General features: G+C 36.9%; 1 protein-coding gene across 3 annotated transcripts in view; it reads left to right on the top strand.

The window, feature by feature from the left end:
• LOC105257651 (zinc finger protein 608-like) overlaps positions 1–27,687 on the top strand; it is a 150,389-nt gene that overhangs the window by 117,003 nt on the left and 5,699 nt on the right. For all 3 annotated transcript variants that reach the window (XM_025410082.1, XM_025410083.1, XM_011268416.2), the window contains 2 exons: positions 10,398–10,521; positions 23,580–26,666. In XM_025410082.1, the coding sequence (XP_025265867.1) occupies positions 10,398–10,521; positions 23,580–26,666 (3,211 nt within the window). The remainder of the gene's footprint in view (positions 1–10,397; positions 10,522–23,579; positions 26,667–27,687) is intronic.

Below are 27,687 nucleotides of genomic sequence, written 5' to 3'. Positions count from 1 at the left end.
AGTCTCGTTGGGATCAAGCAGCTCACGCCCTGAGGGTCCTCGCCTTTTTCCGAGATTCCTTCACGCTACGTGACTCGAAAGAAACCACTAAAAAACAGATACTACAAAGCGACTCGCAATATTTTAGCCGTTCAACATTTCTTAAGTGCATTACCATATAGTGCGTATCTTTATATATATTATTTTTCTATTTTAAAAACACTGTTTTTATCAGCATTTGAGTTTTTTGGAACTTTTTATTTTGACTTGATCAATTTTCTTCATATTTCTTTGTACCTAAAATTCTTAACTGCTCCGCCTCACAAATGTTGCAAATCTATAGTTGACTTAAATTGTAGAATCTTTTGAAAAATGTACCTGTATTCTTAGTCTTTTGTATATCTTTCTTTCAATCTTTAAAAATATCCTTGGGTCTTAAATTCCTTTCATTCCGAGATAAATTGGAGAATTAGTCTAAAATATGATCCTTAAATCCTTAGATGCTTGTAGAAACCATTGAATCTCTAAATCCTTCGGTCCTTCAATCTTCTCGGGTTTCAAGATCTTAGCACTTGAGACGATGTCAAAGAGATATCGCCGATTTTTCTTTGCGTAAATCGACTCACGGGTGCTACTTCATTTTAAAAATTATGGTATAATAAAATCTTACAAGCAATAAGTATTTTGCGCGAAGTATAATTCGTGTTAATAATAACATCATTGAGATGACTTTTCAAAATTCTCGGAGATAAATTCAGTGATCCTAGTAGACGAAATTCAAATTTTAACAGGCTCATATACAGCTATTCCATCAGCAACCCATGTTTATATGCACAACCCTTTACTAGCATGCGAGCGAGCTCGAACGGGCGTTATGAAAACTTGTATAAAATTCGAACCATGCGACACGCAGAGGGAAAGCGCGCGCGTGCGAGCGAGAGAGAGAGAGAGAGACAGCACGTGCACACACATGACACACATGCAGGGAGCGCGGCACCCTCGAAATAACAAGGCGCGCATTATATCGCCGCTAATCCGTCCCGATGCAGTGCTCGTTCGTAGTGCATGTGCAGCGACTAATGCGCATTCGTGTACGCGCTACCTATGCATATGCGTGAATCGTGCGCGTAGATTAACGCGCTGTGCACGGCGTTACTTGTTAACTTGTTACGTGTTCGTCCGGCGAGCATTGCCGTGCACACGCTATGTAAGCGGCGCGGGGGGGGGGGTGGAGAAGGGAAAAGGGCGCCGAGAGGAGGACGAGGGGCGGCGGCGGGGAGCGGAAGGGCATCTCGTTCGTGTCGGCATACACTCGTGCTACTCGCGTCTCTATGAATATATTCATGAGTGGTGAACATGGCGCCGGGAGAGAGAGAGCTCCCACCTCTCTCCGCCATCCCTCTCGTCCCCCGCCCCCTCCCCTCTCATCGTTCTCCATCTGTTTCTCCCTTCTCCACACATCTCAATGGTTCTTCTCGCCCACCCGCTACATCGGCGGCCGTAATCAAATCGACCCATCGTTTGATCGGCAATTAAATTAATAACGTAGTCGCGAGCGTGAACGAGTGCGCTTCTCACAGGCTGCAGCGAGCTGGATTTTCTCGCCATTCTTTTCTAGATCCTACGAGTAGATCCGGATCTACTCGCCGGATATCCGAGCGCTTATCGCGCCGTGCGCGGCACCATAGTCGTTGTTTTAAGGATCATTACTTTTCTCTCTTGTTGCCATCGCCAGAGGAAGCCTGGGAGCCATATTGCAGTCGGAGACCACTCTCGCTTCTCCCCTTTGTTCGTCCTTTGGCCATCCTCTCGCTCTTTTATTCGTACTTTTATTCGCGTCCGGCTGCCTCTCCCTCGATTCTATCTTCCTCTTTTTCCTTTTCCTCCTTGCGGTTTTCTATATCTACCGGGTGGCGCGCAATGTATCGCGCACGTGCCGCCACGATTTACGTAATTCGATGGAAATCGCTCGCGTGTCGGAAATCGCTTCTACCGAGCGGATTTTATGGAGCCGAATGTCCCGACAGATATCGGCATATTTCGATATCACGTCGAATACCTGAAATGATAAAGAAATACCACCGTGCGCAGACTTGTCTGAATGTGAGTCGATATATAATTTCATTATTGAAGAATTCGCATTAAATTATATAACGAGACCTTATAGAGCGAAGTTCTAAAAAAGAAAGAGAATATTTTATATAAATATTTATTTTCTACATAAAAATATTAATAAATACATCATGTTTGTATTTATAATACACCTAGAAGAATAAAAAAATATAAAAAGAAAGATTTCAAAGATAGTATATGTGCAATATGCATTTCTAAAATATATACATCACAAATAAACAATTTAAGGAATAATAAAATTATACATGAATGTAAAAAGAATAGACAGATATTAGATAATAGTCTATCGTGATAGAATCGTGAAAACTTTAGAAAGAGGAATTATCTGTTACTTGACATGTATAATCTTGAAATTCCTCTACATTTCTTCCTCATCCCGTTCCCCAGTCTCATGTATTTGCAACGACATTTCTCTCTATGTGTGAGTAAATTTACGCTTCTTTCTTTGCCATCTTTCTATTTCGTGTCGCATTCGTTTGCCCTCTTTTTCTGGCCTGTGTTCTTTCTTTCTCCCTATGTGCTCCATTATGGCTGTTTCCACCCTCTTTTGACCTCGTTGTACGATCTCTTAAGAGCTACAGACGCATTTTCTCTTTCTCTCGAAAAATACACAATATAACATTTCCGTCTTTTATAGTCTTTCCCTGTCTTGCTCTTTTTTCTCTTTTCCTCTGTTATATATAGAAATTTGTGAAACTGATTTTTCTTGACAAATAATGCTCATATCCAGTTAAGAAAAATGTTGAGATTTTTGTTTCATTTATTATTCCAATTTTAATATATATGATTCTTTTCATTCTTTTTATTTTCATGATATGTTTAATTCTTTTTCCCATCTTTAACGAATTATTGTTTTAATATATTTTATTTCTATATTTACTGTAACGATTTTTCTGAAAACTAATATTTTTTCTATATTCTTTCTTTCGCATTTTTTGCTTTTTTTTCTCGAATTGTCAATTGTTCACTGTTTGTATTCAATTGGGTATTGCTTATCGTACATCGTCTACTGTATGTTCGCGTTTATTTCTTTGTACAAAGACAAAGACGTATATGCAATATGTATTTCACTATATGCTTGAAGAAGCTTGGTCTCAAGGCGAGATAAAATTCTCTCTTCTTCCTCCGTCCCCTCCATAACGGACGGAAGGTCTGGATTGACTCGTGCTTCCCCTTCGCGTTCATCTTGAAACCCTCATAAAGCTGTCTCCCTCGAGCTTAAGGGACTGACAAACCTCGCAGCGGTGAGATTTCTCTTCAAAGCCTTACTCTCTCTCCGTATCTATCGGAATGCTGTTGGCTGTTTCCGTGACACACCGTACTCGACGAACTATAGGTAAGTGACGCGTTTCTCCTACAAGCTTGTTTTCGTCGGCGATCTCGGGGATGAACAGACCGATAACTCTATTATATTTCTCCGGCGAAGGAATATCTCGTGAAATAAAGGGGGAGCACGAGGTGCCTCCGAATTGTGCGCTAAATCAAGAAATGTCGATATAACCGAGGAATGGAACAGTCCATTGGAATTTGTTCTCGAGAAATGTTCTACAACATATAGAGACTAATATCGTAAAATGAAAGAATAGCAGGTTACGTATAAAGAAAGTAAAGGTTGAGAAAGATAAAAATGAGATCACTGCGCATTTCAAGGATCAAATGCATATGCTTAATACTTGAAAAGTATCTTTAAAATTTTTTCTTCATTTTTTTTCACAAAGACCTATATTAAAGTAACAAATGTATACGAGCGAAAGTATATCGCGCTTTTATGAAACTCAGAAATTAAAAGATTAGAAAGTTAAAGTAAATACCGGTAGCTTCGAGATCATTATTTACTGTCGAATTTCCGTGCTTGTAACAAATCTTACAGACAAGTTCGTTACGACATTTACTAAATGTTTCATCCGAGTCTGTCGACGTATACATTGATTGATAGTCGGATAGATATTTTTAGTTGTCGCAGTCGTTTTTAGACAAACTATGTATTTATACACATCAGACATGTGTCGCCAGTATTACCCAAGTCGTCATTGCCAACGTTGGTCGATAACGGCGACAATTTCATGTCGCTCGTAAATAAAATGTAAGGAGAATGTAAAACGCGATATGTGTATCGCTCTTATACGAACTCATATTTCCCGAGTATAATACACCGATATACTTTGTCTCGCAAAGCCCTCCGTCTCACTCTTGGGTGGCTCTCGTCGGTTACTTATATCTATCGGTCTCTTTTCTTTCTCTCTCTTTTCCTCCCTTTCGTTTCTACCCCTCGCTTTTTTCCACTGATGCTTCTGGCTCGAAGTGGCAATAAACTCGATCCTCTCTATAGCCGATTATAAAATAGTTACAGCTTGCCCTTACCGTCTTTCGTACTCACATATATAATGGGTAGTGAATCATGAATTAAAGTAGATACATACATACATGAATGTATATAAGAATAGCCATATATGAGAACAACATATGAATGTAGTCGTTGCACTAAACTATATACGTAAGTGTAACCACCTTCACAGTAAAATATGCACAATGTCAATGAATAAAGGCACGTGCAGGCATTTTGCTTTGTCATCTTAAAAGCGCCGACGATCTGTGATTGCAAAATTGCATTCTAAATGTCTACATCGGTATAAAAAAAAACCTTGATCATTATTAAGTGATGATTAAAATTCAACAGCAATAGTTTTATCTGTCTATCATTTTTAGATTCTTCCCGGTTTTTCTTCTATCTAAATCTATTATGATATTTATATTTATCTATTACAAAATTGTCAATTATAAACGAAATTGAACTTAGATCAAGAAAAATAAAATTACAAATTAAATATAAAAATAGATAAATATTTTTATAAATATATATGGAGATTAATAACTGAGCAAATTAAATAAACAAGTATATCAATTTATTTTTAAAATAAATTTAAAAAATAATCACAAAAAAAATTTTTTTTAAATATTTTTATTATTTTTATTATTATTTAAAATATTTTTATTATTTTTATTATTTTCATCGACAAATATATCGAGAAATATACACAATATTTTCATTGCTAATATATTATAGATATGTTTACATATACATGTGTTTAAATACATATACTCATCCAACAGTCTTTGTGACGTGGATCTATATTACATCTTTAGTAGTCGACACGCGTATACTTCGGAAGTTTCACATCAATTTTCTTGATTGCTATACTTGATACCCGGCTTTTGTCTAGTATAGTAGCCACTACACGAACTGCATCGTGAATGATTGATCACCTCAAAAGAATTTGATGAAGGAAACCGTTACAACAGAAAACGTGCAATAATAGCGAGGGAAAATAAAGGACGGTGGGGAAACTTTGTTGTGACGTGTTTCTCGATTTTACTAACATTGGTGATGTAAATCGAAGTTGGCTATAAACACACAAATATATATCCCAGAAATAAATAATTCTAAAAAGAGTAATAATTTTCAATTTACAATAATTTACAATAATTTACAATAATGTGTGTATTTCTTTATTCAATATTCCCTTCGTATAGCAAATTTATTCCGACAATTTCATCGAAATAACTGCGATAATAGGGGTAACATTTTCCGGGACGATATTATTCTCTCTCCGCTCTACAATTTATTATACTATCCATCTAGCCGTGTCAATTTTACTGCAATAATGGCGCCGACGAGTATAAAGCGGCGGTCGCTGTCAGTCGACGCTGGAAAGTGCGCACCAGAAATTCCCGGCTGCGCTTTTTCTCTTTCTCTCTTTCTCTGTCATGCGCGTCGGAAAACGCGCATGAACGAGAGTTCAATTTTAACTCTCGAAACGTTAAAAAGAATCGTTCGATCGCACGATGCAACATGTATGTTGATCGCACTCGTATTGAATCCACACTGCGCGCTGACGAGAGCTCTTCAAATGTATATCACACGTATAGTCCAAGCTGTCCCTTGACTCTTCAGTTTTTATCACCGTGTTTTTTTTCCGCGCGACTGTTCTCCGCATACTTTTTACGATTTACGCGATTTTGCGATCTTTACGCACGATCCGCGCACGTGCTCGTGACAGTTTCCCTCGTTTCTCTCCAAACGTCCTTCCTGGACAACTTGCTTGCGTCAACTCTGTTTCCCGCAAAGGATTATTCACCGCAGTTTGCTAGGCTCGCAGAAAAAAAAAGACGCGGAATAATTAACGACTAGTTAGGAATCTCATTAACTCGGAAAAAAAATTGAAATTAAAATTGCAATTGCTGAAATGAAACTATGTCTACTCGCAATTGCTGAAATGAAACGATATTTACTCAACGGAATACGATTAAACAAACCCGATGTAACTTTCAAATGAACAAAGGGGACTAATATTTATATAAAGACAAAATATCGAGTGATGGAATTTCCAATGTTTATCCATTTTATTCTCGATGATATTTATATTCGCGTCGATTAATCGTTCTTTTATTTTTATCGTTGGATTTAAACGTTTCCTGTGATATCCTTGATGTCTGAGATGTATCAATATCTCGGATGCTATTGAAGCTTCGTGTTTTTTTTTCCTCTAATGTCCGTCGACTATAAACGACACAATGTCGTTTTTCTCTATTGCAGCTCGCTGGCGATGCTCCAATATGTATTTTCTTCTCTCTTACGGGCTGTCACATCTCGCGTTTCACGACTGTCTCCTTTCGCATCGCCGACTCGTCGTTGTCGTAACACAGCGAAATAGTTTCGCGCCAGAACAATGCCACGATTACGTCGGTCCGTGTGCATTGTACATTATGAGAGGTAACACGCGCGTCGCGCTTCTGTAATTATGGAAACCAAGCATAAACTCGGCGATTTGCATTTCAAACTACCATTGTAATCTCGGGTCCGACAGGCGACCGCGTGCTTGTTCCTTCGTGCTTTTACTTATCTACCTACCTTCTGTCCTTACCCTTCATCCGTGGAATGTCTCGAAACCGTCATCCGTGTTCTCAGTTATACATTTCCTCGGTCAATTTCAAATTTTCGCTTTCTTTTTTTAACGAAGATGCGGAAGCATGAATGATTTCTTAAATTATTTTCGTTGGAATTAAAATTTTCAATCTTTATTGAATTAAAATTCAAAAATGCAAAGAGATAGGTAACATTTTGTTATTCGTCATTTTAAATATTCACGAAAATACATAATGTATTAAAAATCTTAACTGCAATGAGATTTCTATCAATAAATTGTATTTTGAATTTATAAAAAAGTAAGAGAGAGATACGACAAATCTCTATCCTGTACATATGTGAATCCATCATTCCACACGTGCTGTCACTTTTCTTTCCGATTATTCACGTTAATGCATTTCGATGCGTTCAGTCAATTCGCTCGTAAATACATTTCCGGCGTAAATTTTATTTTATGCCAAAACGATAACGCCGATAAATATATTCAGATTAATATGACACATGTGTCAAAATTATTTAAAAGTCAATTCATGCGGGATATCAATCGAGATAATTTTTGATAACATATAAAGACAAAAATAAAATATTAAATGTAAAGTCAATTTTTTCACCAAAATGGTATCAATAATCGAAGATTACTGTCAATTTTATTTTTCTAGAAAATTTTATCATCCAGAGTTATTTTTTTCACATGAGGAATAACTGACGCTATCGAGCGGATATACGCTTTGAAAATCGTTCCATCTAAATAGGTATTAATATCGGATATTGCGAATATATCGCGATACAACGGACGATATTTAAATCCCGAAGGGTGAATAAATGAAAAATCCGCGACAGCCACGGTGTCGATATTTTGACATGCGAAAAAGTTATATGCTCGCACTACTCGAAATTGCATCGCTAATTAGCGCGTTAATTATGCGAGGCATCGCTAATTGCTCTCAAAGCCCCGGCTGCGCGGCGATTTTGTTTTCCAAAATGGAAATTTGTTTGCATCGAGCCGCGAAAATTACCACGACCAGCAGAGCGCATTCATTCAGTAGACATCTCGCTAATTGCTTTTAAACCTGCAGCAGACCGGCTGCGTTTCTACATTGTGCCGTATTATGTATTTAAATGCAGTTTATATACGAATAAAATTTTATGTAATTGTGATAATAAAAAATGGCAAATAAAATAACAGAGCTTAATGTTAGCTATATTTATGATATAATAATGACAATAAAAAACTAATGTATTCAACAAAAATCTGTTACTGTATTGCATCAAGTTTCTTGTTCAAAAGTAGACAAAGAAATATGTTTAATGCAGATAGAAACGTTTATGATAAAAAAGTTATAAAAGCGGATGGTGGAAAATTTTATCACGTGGCTGAGATTCTTTAAAATACGATCGGCTTTTACGGGTGTAAATCAGAATCGATAGCTCCGCGCTATACAATATCCGAGCGAGAATGACATGTTCGTAATTTTCAGCGACATGACGTGATAGGTGAAAATCAACCTTTAACGCTCTTGCCGGCTCGCGTTTCTATTTGCAAGCCCGGTGTAAACGGCCATGGCGTTTCCAATCGTCTGCGTCCGTTCGGCAAAATATTGGCCGGGTCGATATTTCCATAAACAGCGTGCGACACAGCACGAGTATACGATGGCGCACCACGACCAGTTAGTTAATTGGATCTCCTCTAATTGCTTTTATATCCTCAGTTATGTACCATCGCATCCCGAGGCCATTCGGGGTCCAATTCGCGTTAAAAAACATCCTAGCATTATCAAAAAAATTAACAATTGAAGAACTTATTTTTGATGTATAAACCGCTGTGAAAATCGAAGAGAAAACGAAATATGTAAAAAGGTCAATTGAATTGCAGAATAAAGATAAATAAATTTGTAAAATGACGCTATTGTTTGTTAAAAGAATGATTGAAAGAAATTTGAATTTAAAAAGTAAAAAATTTGTTCTCGTAAATATATATAGTTCATCAAATCAAAAAGAATGTAGAAAAAATGTAGCTAAAGTTAGATATTTTTTTAATCTCAAAGATTGTTACAATGATTGCTGATAGAATTTTAAAGAAGAAATAAATTTGTTTTAAAATATTGATAAATTGTTCAGAAAAACAATTTTTACGATCGTATGAAAGAAACAAAACGCTAGTGAACGAGTGTAAATGATTGATTTAAAAAAAAAACATTAATTACACGTCAACCTTTTCAGTACTGAATTGTTTGAAAATTTAAGAGAAATAGTTATAAATTTAATATTCTATATAAAAATTGTGTAAAATTGCAATACAATTCAGTGAAATTGTTTGTTTTTAATTCTACAGGAACATAAACTTTAAATTTGGTGAGTTGATAAAATATTAAAGTTTATTTATCAAACGTTTTTATTATTTATATATTTCGAATTTTTTTTTAATAGTATATAATAATAATTTATAATCGAAATATAATTTAAACAATGTAATTTAAAAAAAGCTTTAATAAAAAATGCATAAATATCGTTTATGCTACTAGGTATTTTTTAAATTTAAATTTTTATATTTATATATAGTATATATTATTATTGTAACATAATTCTCTAAAAATTATAATTTATTTTTCTTCAAATGTCGAATATTTTAAATAGAAATTCTTCGAGAAAGAAAATATTTTTATAATTTTTCAGTAATCATTAAAATTTTCCATCATTGCACTTTCAATCATTCTGATGACAAAATGTAATTTACATAAAAAATTGCAATTTAAAGTTAAAATGGAAGCAAGAAAAAGTAGAGATATATAAATAATTTGATAAATTTGCGTATAAAATACAAGCGAGATCTCTTTACTGATCTCTCTCTCTCTGGTGGATCGTAATTATCTTCATCGTTCAATCATACTATCGCTTTTGATCTATTCCCGTATGAACTTAGGAGACCGTGTCGTAGTTAGAATGTTTCTGAGCGTAACGAGATCGTCTCATAGATGGAATGACAAGTCCCTGAACACACATGAGATTATCTCAATCTAATCACAAACAATATACATTGTCTTTCTTACAATTGTATTAATCAATACCTAACAATAATATATAGTCTTTACTATCGATAATATATAGTCCTTACTATCAATAATAGAAAATAAACACGCGTTATCAACAACTTAGTTTTTGACAGTTAAATAAGATGCAAGATTTTTTTTCAAATCAGTATTATTATTTGTATATTAAAATATTAAAATATAATCTCTATATTTATTCCCCATTTGCAATTTTGTCTCGCGAAATTAGCAACAAGTTTTAAAATTTATCCTATATATATAGTATCTATACATGAAATCTCGACTTACCATTCGTCGTTCACTTTATGTTGTAGGACATGTCCGACATGTGCGTTGGGACCAGTGTGGGGACCATTACCGAGCCAGAATGTTTGGGACCCTGTGAGCCCGGCACTTCCGTTACCCTCGAGGGCATCGTTTGGCACGAGACCGAAGGAGGTAAGAAGTTTGTTACAGCTTGATTCATCCATTTACCTCTGTATCTTATTGTTAGACTTACGATTTTCTTACTCTCTCCTTAATTCCTATTTAGCTGTAGGGAATTAGATAAAAATTGACATTAGAAAGGTGAATTTGAAGTATTCGTTTTTCTAAAAAGATAATAATTTTATATATTAATGTTTTCTACATTGAAGATTAAAATTGATCGATGAAGTGAGATTTCTTTTTTTTATCGGGAATAAAAAGCCATTTTGATAAATTAGTTTTATACGCTGATTTTAACAATATTATTGATTCTTCTTTTTATATAATTATTATATATTACAAGTAGTGCAGATTTAATTGAAACTGGATTTTTTTCCCTATTAATTTTAAACGATATGTGCTTTTCACAAATTTAGATGAATCCGAAAATTTAATTGAATCCACATTTGAGATACTTGAAAAATCTAATTAGCATAGTATTTTTTATTTAATTAAAAAACTAAAGTTATCTTCAATAATATTCCATAATCGATTATCCGATGGTTAATCTACTTTTCCAATAAAAACTTCTTGCAATTCGTCTAATTAGTGCTAATTATTAATTCTTTCCGCGATATATATAGTTTCTCGATAGAATATCACCCACGAACGCTTTTCTCGAATTCTTTTATATGAATGTTGAATTAACGATATTTTCATTTTTAACTGCTCATTAAGGATACGAAGGACTTGAGTGTCAACGCTTAAAAATATCAGTAAAGAAAACAAGAAAATGAGTATTAAAAATGTATCCACATTCTCTCGGTTATTCACTTGCCAAATTTGTTTCCATCGAATTTACGCTGTTATTGGCTTCGGGCTCTTCGAATAAAGTCATATGGTACTTATTGATTTATCGAATTTCTGCAATCCGCTGAATAACAGTAATAACACTAATGGTAGTTCATACAAAGTCCGTGCTATTATGGAAATCGGCGTCCTAAGGGATTATTTATACGAGCACATTTTCTATCGTTCAATGCAAAATCACCGCATCTGCCGTCCACTTGTTTTTCCCGGGATATTAAGTAATATTAAGCATCGTTAGAGAGTTGCTATATAAAATGATGTTCACCGTTACCGCGTCGTTTAAACGTAGAACGCAGGAAACGAGCCTCGCTTACCTCGCGATTTTCTTCATGATATAGTAATAAACGATAATTGTACGATGTTTCCTGAAAATAAGATTACAAGCATCATTTTTGTCGAACAAATATTGTTTATCTGTCATTTACACGTATACGGCAACAACTATTAATTGAAGTAATGCTTTAATACGAGAAAAATGTTATTTATATATTATAATATTTCTTAGTTACATTGATTGTTATTTTATCACTGAAATATGATATTTGACGAATTTAGGTGGAATATTCCTCGGTGAATTTAATTTTCTTTTTAATTTCCATTCTAAAAATGAGCAATCAATGTATATTCACATAAAACATGTCAGAAACAAAACAACTAGCTAGATGAAAAGTTCGATAATACAGATGATAATAAATTTAAGAGTCGATATTTTTAGAAGATTTAATGAAATCTATGTGAATAAAAATGTGAATGAAAATCTATGAAAATGAAAATCTAATCTAATTATCAATAAAATAATTTTTGGAATTGATAATATATAGTAAGTAGAATAAAATTAAATTTTAATTTTCTTGATTTTAACATCGAAATTTGATTTGCTTTGTGTAAATTATGATTTACATTCCGCTTTTCAGAATTAAAATTCCGTTATTCAGATTTAATAAATAATCATCGGAAAATCGATATTTTCGCGGTAACTCTTCTGGTTGAACCGTGTCATATAAATAATTGCACGAATAAATAATAACTATCGTCATTGTGGTAGCGGTCGAATAAAAATCATATCGTCTCGTGTCGACTGAAAATAACTAGCAACGATGATCAATCAATCATTTGCCCCGAGTAAACATTCGGAGAGTACGGTGTAATAGGAATAGCACCCGATCGATCTTGTTGCTGCTTGAACGATTCGGGGTTATAAATATCCATTCGATACCTGAACGGAAAAGTCGGATAAATAAAAGTGTGTTGCAATCGCGATTTTATTATTTTGTTGAAATAGCCTTTCAATCGATTTCAATTATGTAATTGCTATACATGCAATATATAATATATGTGCATCTTATATTTTTTATTTATATATATATTATATTTTACGTGTTCAGTTTTAGAAAATATTTGCTTTATTTCGCTTTGCTTTAAAAAGAAAAAAAAGAACAGAGTTTCTGTTATGAAGCATAATCATGCAAGAAAGAATTATAACTTGCCGCCTGACTGTCGAACTGGTTTACCGCAACGTTGCGTTGAAATGTTGCATTGTCATGCTGGTGTATTTTTACCGATAAGTGTAATTAGAATAAACGCGATAAACCTCATAATTGGATCGCTCGCGAGCTTATTAAGACCATTTCTACGGTTAAAAATATGTAAGATAATCCGCGATAACGATCGCGCTCGCAAAGTATGTGGATTAATTTATTTCGGATTTCAAGCGTTTTTTATGCTCATTAGAATACGTTTCGTAACTTTGAAACGTATGTTCTTTTACACATCGCTAAATCGCTCGTTGTTTCGTACAGAGACTCCGGTAATAAAAAAATATTTAAACAATAAAGCATGTACGTGTGCGTTTGATGACGTGTTATTTGAAATAAAATTTAATCGATAGATTTTTGCAAGTCATTTAATACTCTGAAAAAATATGAAATGTCCTTAATAAATCGTGTGACTCGGATTAATTAACGTTAACAAATTAGAGGGAACGTTAGTAAATTTTATACGTATTAATAGTAATGAACGTTTAAAATTGATTAAGTAAATTTTTCTATTGAATTTTACAATGAAGATTGAAACGCGAAATTACTAATACAATGTATCTAAAAAACTATACCATATTTTCCTCAATTAAACGCGAAGAATTCTCGAATGCTTTTTTTCTCTCCCCTCGCTTCCTATATGATAATGTGCCGCGATAAAATAAAACGCGATACAATAATGCGCCGCGGCTCGACTTGGCTCGCACGTGAGATAAAACTGAGATAAGGGAATGAAATTAAAACAAAAGTGCGCCAGGAAGGACGTGCGCGCCGGCGGAATAATTAATTCTATTGCGAGCGAATGTATAATTAATTCCAATTTTGCTAATAGATAATCTAGCGGAGGAAAGCCTCCTTCGAGTTCCATCGTCGCATGCTTCAACTACGATTTCGTTGTAATACGTTCTGGGACGATCTGCGGAAATAATAAAGAAAGCCGCACGCTACACGGATAACACGCGAGCACATCGCCCGTTGTAATTTCGTCGTTGTAATTTCGTCCACATTCGTGACAAAATATTACTATTGGCGCATAATACGTGTGCTCATGCATATGAATGTGTACGTAGATATAAATTATTAGTTTAAATGTTTAAACGTATGTAGAATGCTCCAAAATTATTACAAGTCGTCTCCAAATTCGTTCTATTGTTGCGTATAATTCACGGACAACATAGTTAAGTAAATAATATATAAATAATAAATAAAAAATATATAATATAATATAAAAATGATATACAAAAAATAATATATAAAATAAAAATGATATATAAAAAATAATATATATAATAATAAATAAAATATATATAATATAAAAATGATATATAAAAAATAATATATAAATATGTGTATAAAATATAACACACATAAATTACAGAGGTATGTAGAGAGTAAAATCATGAAAAATACAACTGGCAAAATTCTACCAGTATTCGCGAAATATTATTGCCAATCTTCCCAAATAAGTCGACCATTTTAGCCGAATTTTCGAGGCACATTCGACTGTGCAATGCAGACACACATGCAACCAATCGTATACACACTCGTGCATGTCGAGCGGTAAGCTGCGCGCATACAAAAGCACGTGTTTCGCGTGCATACACATACACATACCCACACAATTGCATACACGTATATAATACACATAGCCGACTCGCGGCTGACACAACATGGGTAAGGTAGCTTGTCAGACAGGTATTATGTGTAATGCCGCGGTCGTGGTTGTCGTCGGGTTAAAACTACATCGTGACTCTCCCGACTGTTCGTCCTTCTCTTGCTTTTTCTCTCACTTTCTCTCTCTCTCTCTTTCTTTCTTTCTTTCGTCTTCTCTCCCTGTCTATCTCTGTATCTTTCTACCTCTTTCTTTCTATCTTTTTCCTTCGTTCTTTCCTCATCATATTCCGTGATCTCTCTTTTTCTCTCTCCTTTCTCTTTCTCTCTGTCTCCTTTTCCTTCACGGCATCAGAGGTCTACTTTATGATCGTTCCTTCGAAGGCAGCCGAACCGAGTAGCTTGTTTTTCACCGCTGGATTCCCTCGCAAAGCAAGGATAAATGAACGGCCATTATATGAAAGGCCATTATATGAAAGGAACCAAGCGCTTCCATGTCAAAACTGAGAAATGGACTTCCAAAGTTTTCTCTAGAGAGAAAAATGTGCTGGTAATTTGTAACATCCAAATGTAAAGTTTAATTTAACTTAACAAACGGCGGACTTGAAATATTGCAAAGCACAAACGTACACCTTCTACTTACAACAATTATCTTCGTTTAGCATTTTAATAGTAAATAAATTAATTGTAAGAAATTCAAATAAAGAAAAATATGGATATGAGTAGAAAAAAATAACTTTTAGTTAACAATTAATTATAGTTCATTAAGTTAATTAAAAATTAGTTAAAGTTATTAAATAAAATTAATTAAAGTTAGTTAAGTTATTAATCTACATAAAAAGATATAACAGCCTATAGAGTAGATGTATCAAGTTATAATATTTATTAACAAGAAGTATATTTTTGTTGTAAAATTCCACTCGAGTGATCACGTCACAATCTCGGAAATGCCCATAAAATTACTTACTCTGCTTCCTCCGATATAGAAAGAATAAACTACGCGGCAAAGCCTAGAAAGAGAGTTCCTAAATGGCCGTCCATAATGGCAGATTAAGAAGTCCATAAATTCGTCGAATTCCCAATTGAATGGCCGACCAATCTGTCCGAGCCTGCCTTCCATCCAAGTTTTATTACTTTCGTCGTTCGCCGTTGATATCCTGCTGTTACGTCCTCGTTCCTCTGTTTTGCTTCCTTCATCCCCATAACTCTTCCATTGCCATTTACCCCCCTTCTCGCCACATTTCGTTCTACCTCTTTTTCTCGTTTCACTCGGCTCCTCTCCTCGGGTCCTCTTCTATATCTTTTCATCTCCTTGTTACTTCTCTCCACGTTTACTCTTTGGTCGGTCCCTCTCAACTCCCGGGGAGACACGAGAAAAAGACGATGGAGAAGGATAAGGAGCTCTACCAGCGTGTTATATCGGCGAGAGAAATAAAACAGGGACGGAATCTCGAGCACGTCTGTTCTGGTTTCGCGGCTGCTGCGTCTTCGCACCGCCTTACTTTATAACGAATTCACCAGTTCCGTTTTCTACTTCCGTTTCTTCGAAACTTCTCGCCTGTATATATTATTATATTTAAAAGTAATGGAAAAATTCTTAATAATGTATAAATTATTAATCAATTTCTGGAACATTCAAAGACGTTTGAATTTAAGAAAATGTAAAATAAAAAAAATAATAAAAAAATGTAAAATAAACAAAATAAACAAAATAGAAAAAAATTCTTAATAACATATGAATCGTTAAATAATTTCTGGAAATTTTACAAATGCTCGAATTAACGAAAAATATACTATAAAAAAATAGAAAAATTCTTAATAACATATGAATCATTAAATAATTTTCAAAAATTTAAAGATGCTAGAATTTAAGAAAAATCTACTTATAAAAAAAAAGAAAAATTCTCAACATAATGAATCATTAAATAATTAAGAAATTCTAAAAATGCTTGCGTTAAATTCTTCTTATAAAAAAATCTTAATAATATACAAATCATTAATAATTTTAAAAAATTGTAAAGATACTTGAGTTAGAAAAAATCTATTTATAAAAAAAATAGAAGAACTCTTATAACATGTGAATTATTAAGTAATTTCCGGAAATTTTATAGAAGCTTGAATCAAAGAGAAATTTACTTTTAAAAAGAAATAGGAAAACTTTTAATAATACGTATTAATCATTAAGCAATTTCCGGAAATTTTAAAGGTACTTGAGCTAAAGAAAAATCTGATAAAAAAAAATAAAAATTCTTAATAACGTATGAATCATTAAGTAATTTCCGGAAGTTTTAAGGACACTTGAGTCAAAGAGAACTCTACTTATAAAAAAAAATAAAACTTTTAGTAATATATGAATCATTAAACAATTTCTGGAAATTTTAAAAATTAATTAAAAAAATACACTTATAAAAAAAATTATTGAATTTTTTAATCATTTATTCTCTTTAAAAGTGTAAAAACTAACATATTAATTTTGTTATTTAATCAGAATAGAGTAGATATTCTGAAATTTTCCTCAAAAATAAATTGATTCTATATCTTGATCTAAAATTAATCAAAGTATTTACGATGAAATGAGAAGAGATAGTTTCTCGACTCTCTCTGTACTTTTATTGTCTCAAATCCAAATTGACTTGAACTACATCTCTGTCTATGTGTTTGTATTCTTACTTTGTAAGACTCATATTTCAAACTTACATCGCGCTTAACGAGACGCATCGTTGATTCGCTCATAATAAGTAGGCTAGCTACCGCCTGAGAAATTTTCTCGGGAAGCGAGCGATTAAGAAAACGGGCAATTTCTTTCACGTGCACGCGAGCCATGCGGCAATTACGTAAAGCATTCGACACGCGTGGATAAATAAACGTAGCCAAACGATGACGAGTGCATTTGCACTCGTTTGCGTCGAGTCGCGTCCACCCGCTCGCCCGCTTGCTCGCTCGATCGCTCCCGATTTCCATCTCCCTGCTTTATAAACGCAGCGCATTAATAATTCCGCGAAGCTAACAGGTTAATCTCCGGCAATAAATGTCATACGCGCGAATGTGTAATTATGCGTGCGTGCGCGTGTAACTAATGACCGCCGATCGACCGACAGAAGTACTAAACCGCTGATAGCTTGTATCGCAGTAACTCTGTTGCATATGGCACTTTACACGTATAATAGATTGCAAATAAATCTCCATTTTGCATCAAAAAAATATTCAAACTTTTATCTTCTTTATTGTTGATATTGGTAAATTCAAAGAATGGAAATTAAAAACTAATCTTAATATTTCTTCAGTTATTTAAGGTGTATGCAAAATATAATCTCATTTTTACTCATAAATACTGATTATTCTAGTTTCGAAAGAAAAATTAAAAAATTAAAGAATTAAAAAAATTAAAGATTAAAAATTGATCCCGGTATTTCTTAAATTATTTAATGCGTGTGCAAAAAAATATTCTTATATACTATATCTTATAATTATATATTCCGAGATAATTCAATTTTATGGATCTTCTATTTATTCTGTTTATGTATATTCTAATTTATTCCATTTTTTCTATTATATTCTATTATTCTATTTTTATATTTTTCTGTGTTAAATAAAAAAACAGGTATTTTGAAAGATTTAATCCACATTCAAAACCTCTGATTCGCATATCATGAACATTCAGAACATTTTGTGCAGAAAGGCATTACGCGACATTGTAAAGGCTACACGAACAGCCATCAATACAATCACATGTATCCCCGCAAGCTAAGGTGTGTATGGTAAAGGCGTCTATCTCCCATCGGACCTGGTTTTGTCGATGTCAGGGTAGTTTAGTTGGATCACAGAGACGTTGATGAAAGGATGCTTGTCGGAGACGCGACGAGGCGAAGGGAAAAGACGAGAGATGCCAGGGGGAGGAGAGAGAGAGAAGAGAGAGAGAGAGAGAGAGAGAAAGAGAGAGAGGGGGGGTTTCTCTTTCCTCGGATGGAAGCTAGAGAGTTATACAGCTTGTTATCGATCTTCGAAACATCTCTCGCTTCACCTCGACGGAATCCTCTTGCTCTTGCTCCTTCTTATGCTACTTCTCCTCCTCCTCCTCCTCCTTCTCCTCTTACAATCTTCCCTTCCTATGTATCCCATCTACTAGATGTCGCTTCCTCTCAGGCTCTTTGAGATTCGGATTTGAAATGTCTGCTTCCTTGTCAAGATCGATAGACGAGAAATTGTCATTAGAGATGGTTGTACATACAAATTTAATCCATCCTTTAACATACTAAGTAAATTTATGCTTGATGATTAAATCGGAAATCGATTAAGAAAAGATCGGTGCTCTAGATTGCTATAAAATAGATAAGATTGGAACAATCTAGTATTTTATTTTACATTCATCAATCTATGCAGTGCAATTTTACATTCATTAATCTATGCAGTGCAATTAATATCATGATTTATCATTATAAACTGCGTGGATGTTTTACTCGTATAATAAGCTTGAACACATTTTTTATAGAGAGAATTTTTGAGGCATATCGCGCGCGTACTTTTTTCTTTTACTAAAGCTTTCTCGAATATAACTCGATTTTGAAAGACCTTCCCCACCGCGATTGTGAGCCGAAAGGAAATCCACTTATATCCAGACTGATCTCGGTCAATGTTGTTCTCTGGCCGCCACGGGCGACCGCCATTCGGAGACGACAAATAACGCTGCTCTGTGATTTCACATTTCACCTGGCAGCCGCATCGTTCCATTCCGCTCTGCAGGTTCTATCGAGCGAGATATCGTCGAGATATCATTCAACCGCATCACACGTAACACATATGCACACACATATACACGACTCTGTATCAGATATCTCTAATATAATCTAAATTTTAAAAATATATTTGCAGAAAACTCAAAATTTAAATATTGTTTTTAACAAATTTTACTTTTATTTTTAACAGAGGTTTAATATTTTAAATTGTAAATGTTATTTTGTGCACTCAAGATCGGGGTTTCCTTCAAAATTTGCACAAAATGTGTAAATTTAAGTAGGAAAACATTTCTGATTCTGAATATATATGAAAGTATTTATGTGATAAAACAATGAGATACATAAAAAAAGTTATACATATTTGTAATTTGGCGATTACAAATATGTATGAAATATTATAATATAAACAATGTAATATATTGTATATAGAATCACTGCTGTTTCTTTTATCTTTGCATTTATCAAATATAGTCTTAATCAATATCTATCAATTTTTCCTGACTAGGATTTAACTTTGTCCATCCATTTAATCCATCAAAATCGCAAATTAGATGTGGAATGCCTTGTATACACATTAGCAGATTGACATTTCCCTCGACATGTTGATAAATGAGACATCCACCTTGCTCGAATCTCGGAAGGTACTTCGTGACGAACATTCGATGCGAGAACTCCATTTGTGCCGAAAGCGATCTCTCGATTTAGAGCAACGTGTTCGATTGTCATCGCTCGAAGAGCGAATAATACCGGACGTGATTTCACGTGACAGCTGTTCTGAGCCGACAGGATTTGACTCCGAGAGATATCACGATATCGCTCGACGATATCTCACGAGAAATATTAACTCGTCGTTTTATGCTGAAGCTGCGAGCGCTTTTCTTCCTCGTCCGGTGGTGCCTGGTTTCCTTTGACCACGACCGCAAATCTCCCGCTTCGGAAAAGAGCCCCTTTATCGTTCGCCGGCTTCCAGGAAGAGGAAACTCGAGGAGGCGGCCCACAGCGCCGACGTCGTCCATTCGCCGCAAAAGAGCAACGGGCAAATAATACTGGATGTGACTTCGTGTTCTTTGCTACCAGCTGCCGCGACCGCAATCTCTTCGGGGCGGACCACGTGATTATTCGTTTACTGTGCCGCGAGAAATTCTATTAAACCTAGAGAACCCCGGGGGTCACGCGAGGCCGAGTGTAAGATTTAAAGATAAATAGATATAAACTCATTTGTAAAATTACTATTATGCTATGCAGCACCAAAGAATGCTATAAGTTGTAACACACAAACTGTTATCAAATATGCGATCCTTTTTTTATTTTTATTTATATTTTAATAATTAAATTTTTATTTTTATTCGTATTTTAATAGTTAAATTGATATTTTTATTTATGTTGTAATAATTAAATTTTAAATACATGAAGCATTGCCGTGAATTAATTCAAAATTCAAAAAATAAAATTTAAAATAATAATAAAATAAAATTTTATTTATATTTTAATAATTAAATTTGAAATATATAAAGCATTGTCTTGAATTAATTCAAAATTTAAAAAATAGAATTAAAAAAATAGAATTAAAATAGAATTAAAAAATAGAATATTGTTATTTATTCACTTATTTATTCATTTATTCCACTAACACGCGCTTCAAATTTGTATATTAAAATAATTTTTATTTTTTATTAGTTCAGTCTCTTATATTTTCTTTACTGAAACGTATTATTATTTAATAAACTCTCTTGAACGAAAGTCGTTTTACTTTCCCGTTCAAAGCGAAACGCTTACCGACATAAGGCTGATGTTCGACGCTTGCTGAGCTATTAGCGGCTAATTAGTCATTTGCTCGCCACTCGACTGCTGTCAGGCTCTACATGAAAAAAAAAAGAAAAAAAAGGGGAAAGAAAGTAGCGCAAGATCGGTGAAGCGGGAGGAAACGAAGCTCGAAAACGGACGGGATGAAAAGGCGCACGTCGAGGGTGAGATGCACGGATTTATCATCATCCCTCGCCGATGTTAGTGCTCACCTATATGTTTATCTTTCGCGGTAAATGGGGATGACGTCAACGCGCGAGGGGACGACTCAATCAACCAAAATGCCCCGAGGTTTCTGCCGCGTGGCAAGTAAGGGAGGGTGAGAAAAAGGGCAAAAGGATGAGGGGCAAGAACCACAGGATAGAGAAGAAACTACAAGAAACATGTCGTTTCGTTCTCGAGATAAGAGAGAGAAAGAAAGAACGAGATGTATACGTACGTCTGACAGATGAAGTAGAAACACGGTGTTATGTGGCTTTTAGGAGCTTGGTCGCCTTGGAACTTCCGCTGTTTTATTGTCCTCTTTGTGTGCGTCCGTTTCTTTATTTTCTCCTTTCTGCTGCGCTACTTGTCCCTTTATTTCTAGTCACGATTCACGTCGTTCGCGGAGGAAACCCCGCTTCGATGCAAACAACGAGCTCATTTCAACAATCTTCCCCTGACATTCTCATTCTGACGAAGGTATCTATTTTTAAACGGTATTCTTCTCAAAAGACGTGGATTGCGTCTCGAAGGAGAAAATTAATTCAAATTCGCGTTAGAAATAAAAAAACTTTTTCGTCAAAATTATTGTACAATAGAAATTTTATTTTATTTCTGATCGTTTTATTTCGATATTGTTATCACATATTTTAGCCATTTTTTATCTCGAATTTGTAATAACTTTGCTATAATTGTACAAAAAATCCATTTTCTTTTTTTCTCATAGAATTCTATGTTATTGTACGAGAAATCACTTTTCAAGAAAGTAATTTTTCAAACTTTTTTTTCGCTCGTTGATTGAAGGTTTATTTCATATATTTCATACACACCCTGCACGTTTCACGAAGCTTTGACATTTAAATCTGGTGCGACACCCCCCATGGAGGCGATTCGATTTACGTCAAGTCGACTTTAGCTATTACGCGAACGCGAAAGTGATTTAGCCGCATACTCTGTATGAAAGACGAGAATTTCGCGGCTGGGAACACCTGCAGCATTTATCGTCGGGATCACCTGCGAGACGCTGGGTTTTCTTGCACGTGCACGGCCGAGATATTTTCAATTAACGACGCTGATCGTGCAGGAACGAAGAACACGATGAGAGGAAAAGAAGAGACACAAACGCGAGTTAGCTCGTCATCAGATTGCCATGGAACTTATTACGCGATGAAGCTGCTCTGGGAGTTGAAACCGCTGTATTTTAGGACCGGTTTTTCCTTCGTCATAACTTTCACATTGTCCGTCAGCGAAACGATATGTATTTATAACGATACGAATTGTATTTGTTTTCCTTATCCAACACAAGATTCGTCATTTTCCTTTTCTTTTTCTATTTCCTTCAAAAATAGATTTTTGATAATTTTCTATTTCTTTGAATAACAAATTAAACTTTGTGCGTTGTGCTAAATCATGGCATGCGAAATTATTTTTTTTATTTACTGACAATTATTTATTTATTTATTGACAAATAACAAATTCATTAATTTTTTCAATTTCGACAGGAAACATAGGATCTGTCAGATCATCGTCATCGTAACTTTTCTATAACTTTTTATGCAGATGCAAATAAAACTTCACTCGCCGTGTATAATAAATAAAAAGTTTCATTTTGCTTTAATTTTTATATTAGTTTGTAGATTCATTGATCACTTGTAAACCATTATATTTTGATAATATTACTTGTAATAAATTCTATATCCCATGGGATCCTGCAAACTCCTTGCTTTCCCACATTACCCACGTCATATAATATTTTTTCATGTTCTCTGTTAAAAGTTAAAATTATTCACTAACATATATCCACTATAATTGATTTACTAATCAATTATACATTTCTTGTTTGTGAATAATTTTAACAAATATTTTATTTTATATATTTTATATTTTAATGTGTTTTAATGTATTTTATATATTTTATATTTTAATTATTTTATATATTAATGTGTAGAATTAAATTACACATTTTAATATATAATATATAAAAAATATGATTTCCCAGACATATAATACTTTATGTTTGAAATATTTAGAAAATGCAGAGAATTGTTGCAAATTACATTATGTCGAATCTATTTATTAAATTTACTATATTTTCATAAAGGATCACAAAATTTATAGCCGACAATATATATTTTATTTGTATATGTATACTGAATATTTTCAACGTTCACAGAAATCATCAAATTGAAAATATCAAACATACTTATTATATTGTTGTCTCAGATAGTTTTCAAAAGATTACCATCAGAATATTGAAAATAATTATTAAATTTTTGAAGGGTTTCAATATTTGATTATTACTACTTCAAATTATTATTTCATGTTTTCTTTATTACAGGTGTACTAGTGGTAAACGTTACGTGGCGAGGTAAAACGTACGTAGGGACGTTGCTGGACTGTACGCGTCACGATTGGGCGCCACCACGTTTCTGCGACTCGCCGACGAGCGACCTGGACGCTCGTACGCCCAAGGGACGCGGTAAGCGCGGTCGCGCCGCGGCCAACTCTACGCCCGGTAACGACCTGAGCAACTTCACGGAGACGAGGAGTTCCGTGCACAGTAAACTGCGCAACGGCGGCAAGGGTCGTCGGGGCGCGCAAGGTTCGCCCGCGGCCAGTCCGAGTCCAGCGGCGTTCGTGCCGCCGCGACCGGATCCGGCAGCGAAGCGGAAGTCACGCGGACCAGAAGAAGAGCAGGACAAGAACAAACGCCGGGCGCCGCCGCCCACGCCGCCTAGTGGTTCGCCACCCGCCAGTCCGGTTTTGCTCGAATGCCCCGAGCCGAACTGCAGTAAAAAGTACAAACACATCAACGGACTCAAGTATCATCAGAGCCACGCGCATGGTTCTGCCGATGACGAAGATACCAAGGAGGGTATCACCAGCATGTCGGAGAACGACGAGAGTAACATCGAGGCACCGAGTCCAGCTACGCCAGTGAAGTCGCCGGCGGATAAGCCCGAGGGTACGCCGGTGAGAACGACGAGTCCACCGGCGACAGGACTGCCCCCGGAAACGCCGCCGCCGCCACCGAGGGTGCCGTCGCCCAGTATAGTAGAAGCACCTACGCCTGTACTCGCGGATAAAAATATCGTGAAGCCCGGCGTGTTAAGGTTCGGTCAGGATGACTTGCCAGCTCCTACTTCCACAGCACCCTCGTCGAGAGTGCAGCAACAGTCAGTGCAGCAGCAGCAACAGAGTCAATCGTCGTTAGGCTCATCAAATCCGCCCCAGAGCCCTAGCCCACATCCCAGTCAATCTCCTAGGCCTGTGCCTTCACCGCATCCAAGCACGAACATTCCCCAGCCTCTCAACATACCGCAACCACCACAGCCATCTCAGATGCAGCAGGCGCATCAATCGCAGAATCCGCTTCTGCAGCAGGCGCAGCAGACGTTGCAACAGGTCAGTCAACCGCCGCAACAACAGTTGCAGTCTGGCGTTGGCAGTCAGCAGCAACAACAATTGCAGTCATCGGTTCAGCAACAGTTACCGCCGGCGCATCAATTACAATCGGTGTCGCATCCTCCTCTGTCAGCTCAATTGGGTCAACCCGCGCAGGCTCATGTTGTACAGTCGGCTGGGTTGCAGCAGCAACAACAACAGGCTAGTTTACAAAGTATAGCCAGTCAGCATCCAGGTCTGCAGAATCTGACGACTCAGGTATCGCAGCAAGCGGCGGGTCTACAAACGGCACCGCCACCGCCAGGTCATCCGGGTCAAGGCGTACAGTCGCATTTGCAGCAGTACCCGTTACACGCGGCAAAGATGCCACAGTTCAAAGTAAAACCTACGGCGGCGCTGATGCCAGAACAAGACAAAAGCAAGACGAGCACCGATGCGCGTGTTTCCAAACCGCAGGGCTACAAGAAGAAATCACGAAAATCGCCTGGCGGTAGTCCACATCCGTCGCCGCTCGAAGCGCCGATTGTTGATTCGACGCGCGATGACGTACAGAGTCCGGCCTACTCGGACATATCGGATGACGCGGCGCCGGTACTCGAGGCCGAACCGGCAGACAAGTCCAAGCAAAGCCAAGAGAAGGACAACAAAGCCACGGCACCGGCGCATTTACCTGCTCACTTCAGTATGTATCCGTACTATGGTCAACCACCTTATTTGATGCCTAGCGTACCGGATAGTAAACCGGTGGTAGACCAGAAGCCGAGCGACCTTACGCCCAAGCAGGAGATCAAACCGCTCAATATACCACAGATGCCTTCGATGGCGAGTTTACAAAGCGTCGTGTCGGAAAAGGAGAAGAAGGAGTTGAGCCAACCGGTTCCACAGCCGCAACAGCAGCCACATTATTACGGTGCTTATGGCGGTTACATGCCGGGTTATCCTTACCAGCCGCCACAACCAGTCTCGCAGCAACAGCAACAGCAGCAGCAGCAGAGTCAGCAGTCACAGGACCAGGAGCCGCATGAGCAGAAAATCAAGATCAAGCAGGAACCACAACCACAACCGAGCCTAAAGGACAAGCAACATGAAAATCATCAAATACTCAAAGAGAGTATCGAGATGAAGAATCAAATGAGTCCATATCACGTCTATCATGGTTCACAGAGTCAAAGAGCGGCACCACCGCCACCTCCACCAGGTCCCGTTCAGGACGATAGGAGGTATTATCTGTATCCGGGTGAGCAAAGAAGGAAAGAGGAATCGAGCAAACAGAGTCAACAGGCAAAGGCGCCACCGCCAAGCCCGAAGCACCAGCCGAAGCAAGAGAAACCACAGGATCTCGGCAAGAATGAAGACTCTAAGAGTAAGCAGGAAGGTGTAAAACCAACGATGGAAACCCAGGGACCGCCGCCACCGCCTACCTCGCAGTTCACTTACATCCATCCCGGTGCTTACATGCCAAGCCCGCAGCATTATGGCGCGCTGCCATTCGATCCGGGTCATCCGGTATATCGCGGCCTTGGTCCTATGTTGGTACCTGGTCCTTATTCAAGTAATCCCTACCTTCACCAATTACCCAGGTATCATGCACCAGAAGATCTCAGTCGACCGCCTGGCGGTAAGGCGCTAGACCTGCTTCAACATCACGCTAGTCAGTATTACTCACAAGCGCATAAGATACACGAGCTGCAAGAACGCGCGCTCAAGTCACCGACACCCAAAACGTCCGCGGCGTCGGCCAGTCCATCTTCGGCAGGTCCGACACCCGCCCGACCTCCCAGTGGTCCGCCTACGTCAGTCGCAGGCCCGGGCCCTCCGCCAGGCCAAGGCCAGCAACCGTCCGGCAAGCAACAGGGTCAGCCGGGTAATCAGCAACAACAGCAGGGTGCAGTGGATGCTAGTAATCTCGGCAAAGACAATAGGTCGCCACCGCCACAACGGCACGTGCACACGCATCATCACACTCATGTGGGCTTGGGCTATCCCCTATTGACAGGACAGTATCCCGCTCCCTACGGAGGTAAGCCTCTCGTCAGACCCTGACAGTAAGGCGACCCGCGGGACCCAGCGAAGCGAGAACAAGAGAGAACCGTGAGCGTGAGAAAACGAACGCATGCGTGCGTTAGGACAACCATCTTTTCGTCTGTGTAAATTTCGATGGTTGATGATAACGATAATAGTCGATAAGCGTGATAAAGGGTGCCGCCAAGCGTCTTGCGAGTGACGTATTTTTGCGAATAGTGAAAGTGGCTGGAACGTCAGCGACGAACATTTTTAGGATTGTGCGTTTAAGCTTGTGTGGAGCGACTGGCGATTAATGACTTAATTGCAAATCATCCTGATGTTGGCTCGGTATTCGTAGGTTTTTATTAAATCCGATTTTGGATTCTTCGAAATAATACTATAAACGAATTGATAACCGGCCTCTTAGGGAGCACTTTTAAGTGAATGACGCGATTGCGATTGTAATTGCGTTTTAAACATGTATGTTCGCGCACTCTTGTCTGAAATCAAATTGGACTATGGAATGATTTTCGATGATGAATAACAAATGGCGAACGGCCACTTTTAATTTTCGGGAAGAATCCGGATGACGAGTCGTCCGGTAAAAACGGGTAAACTCGGCTAGGTATTATTTAGAGCCTGAGTGTGTCTAAACCGTACACACCATATTGGTGCATAACATAATGAAAAGAATGAAAAAGAAAAGAAAATAATGCGAATTCTGATGTACGCAAGGAACTCGTGCGATAGGAGACGCCTCCATTTGAGAGTCGATCTGCACGCCGAGTCTCCGCCCGAGGTACTATTTTATTATCAGACCAATATAAGAGATGCATTTCTTCTTTTTGTACAAAGAAAAAAAAATTACAGTTGAAAGGAAAAATTCGATTGAACCTCTTCTATGTGGGCCCTGCCTATTGAGGACTCAATGTCGCTTGTAAATAATTTATCCTCAATTGTACATTCTGCGGACGCGATAAAGAAGCGATTCAGTTCGCTCGCGTGTAGTGTTGCATTTTTTTATTTATATATCGGGC

This window comes from Camponotus floridanus, unplaced genomic scaffold, assembly GCF_003227725.1.
Source record: "Camponotus floridanus strain SB8 unplaced genomic scaffold, Cflo_v7.5 scaffold3, whole genome shotgun sequence".
Taxonomy (NCBI): Eukaryota; Metazoa; Arthropoda; class Insecta; order Hymenoptera; family Formicidae; genus Camponotus; species Camponotus floridanus.
The sequence above is the reverse complement of the archived record's forward strand: the minus strand, read 5'-3'. Positions and strand labels throughout refer to the sequence as shown.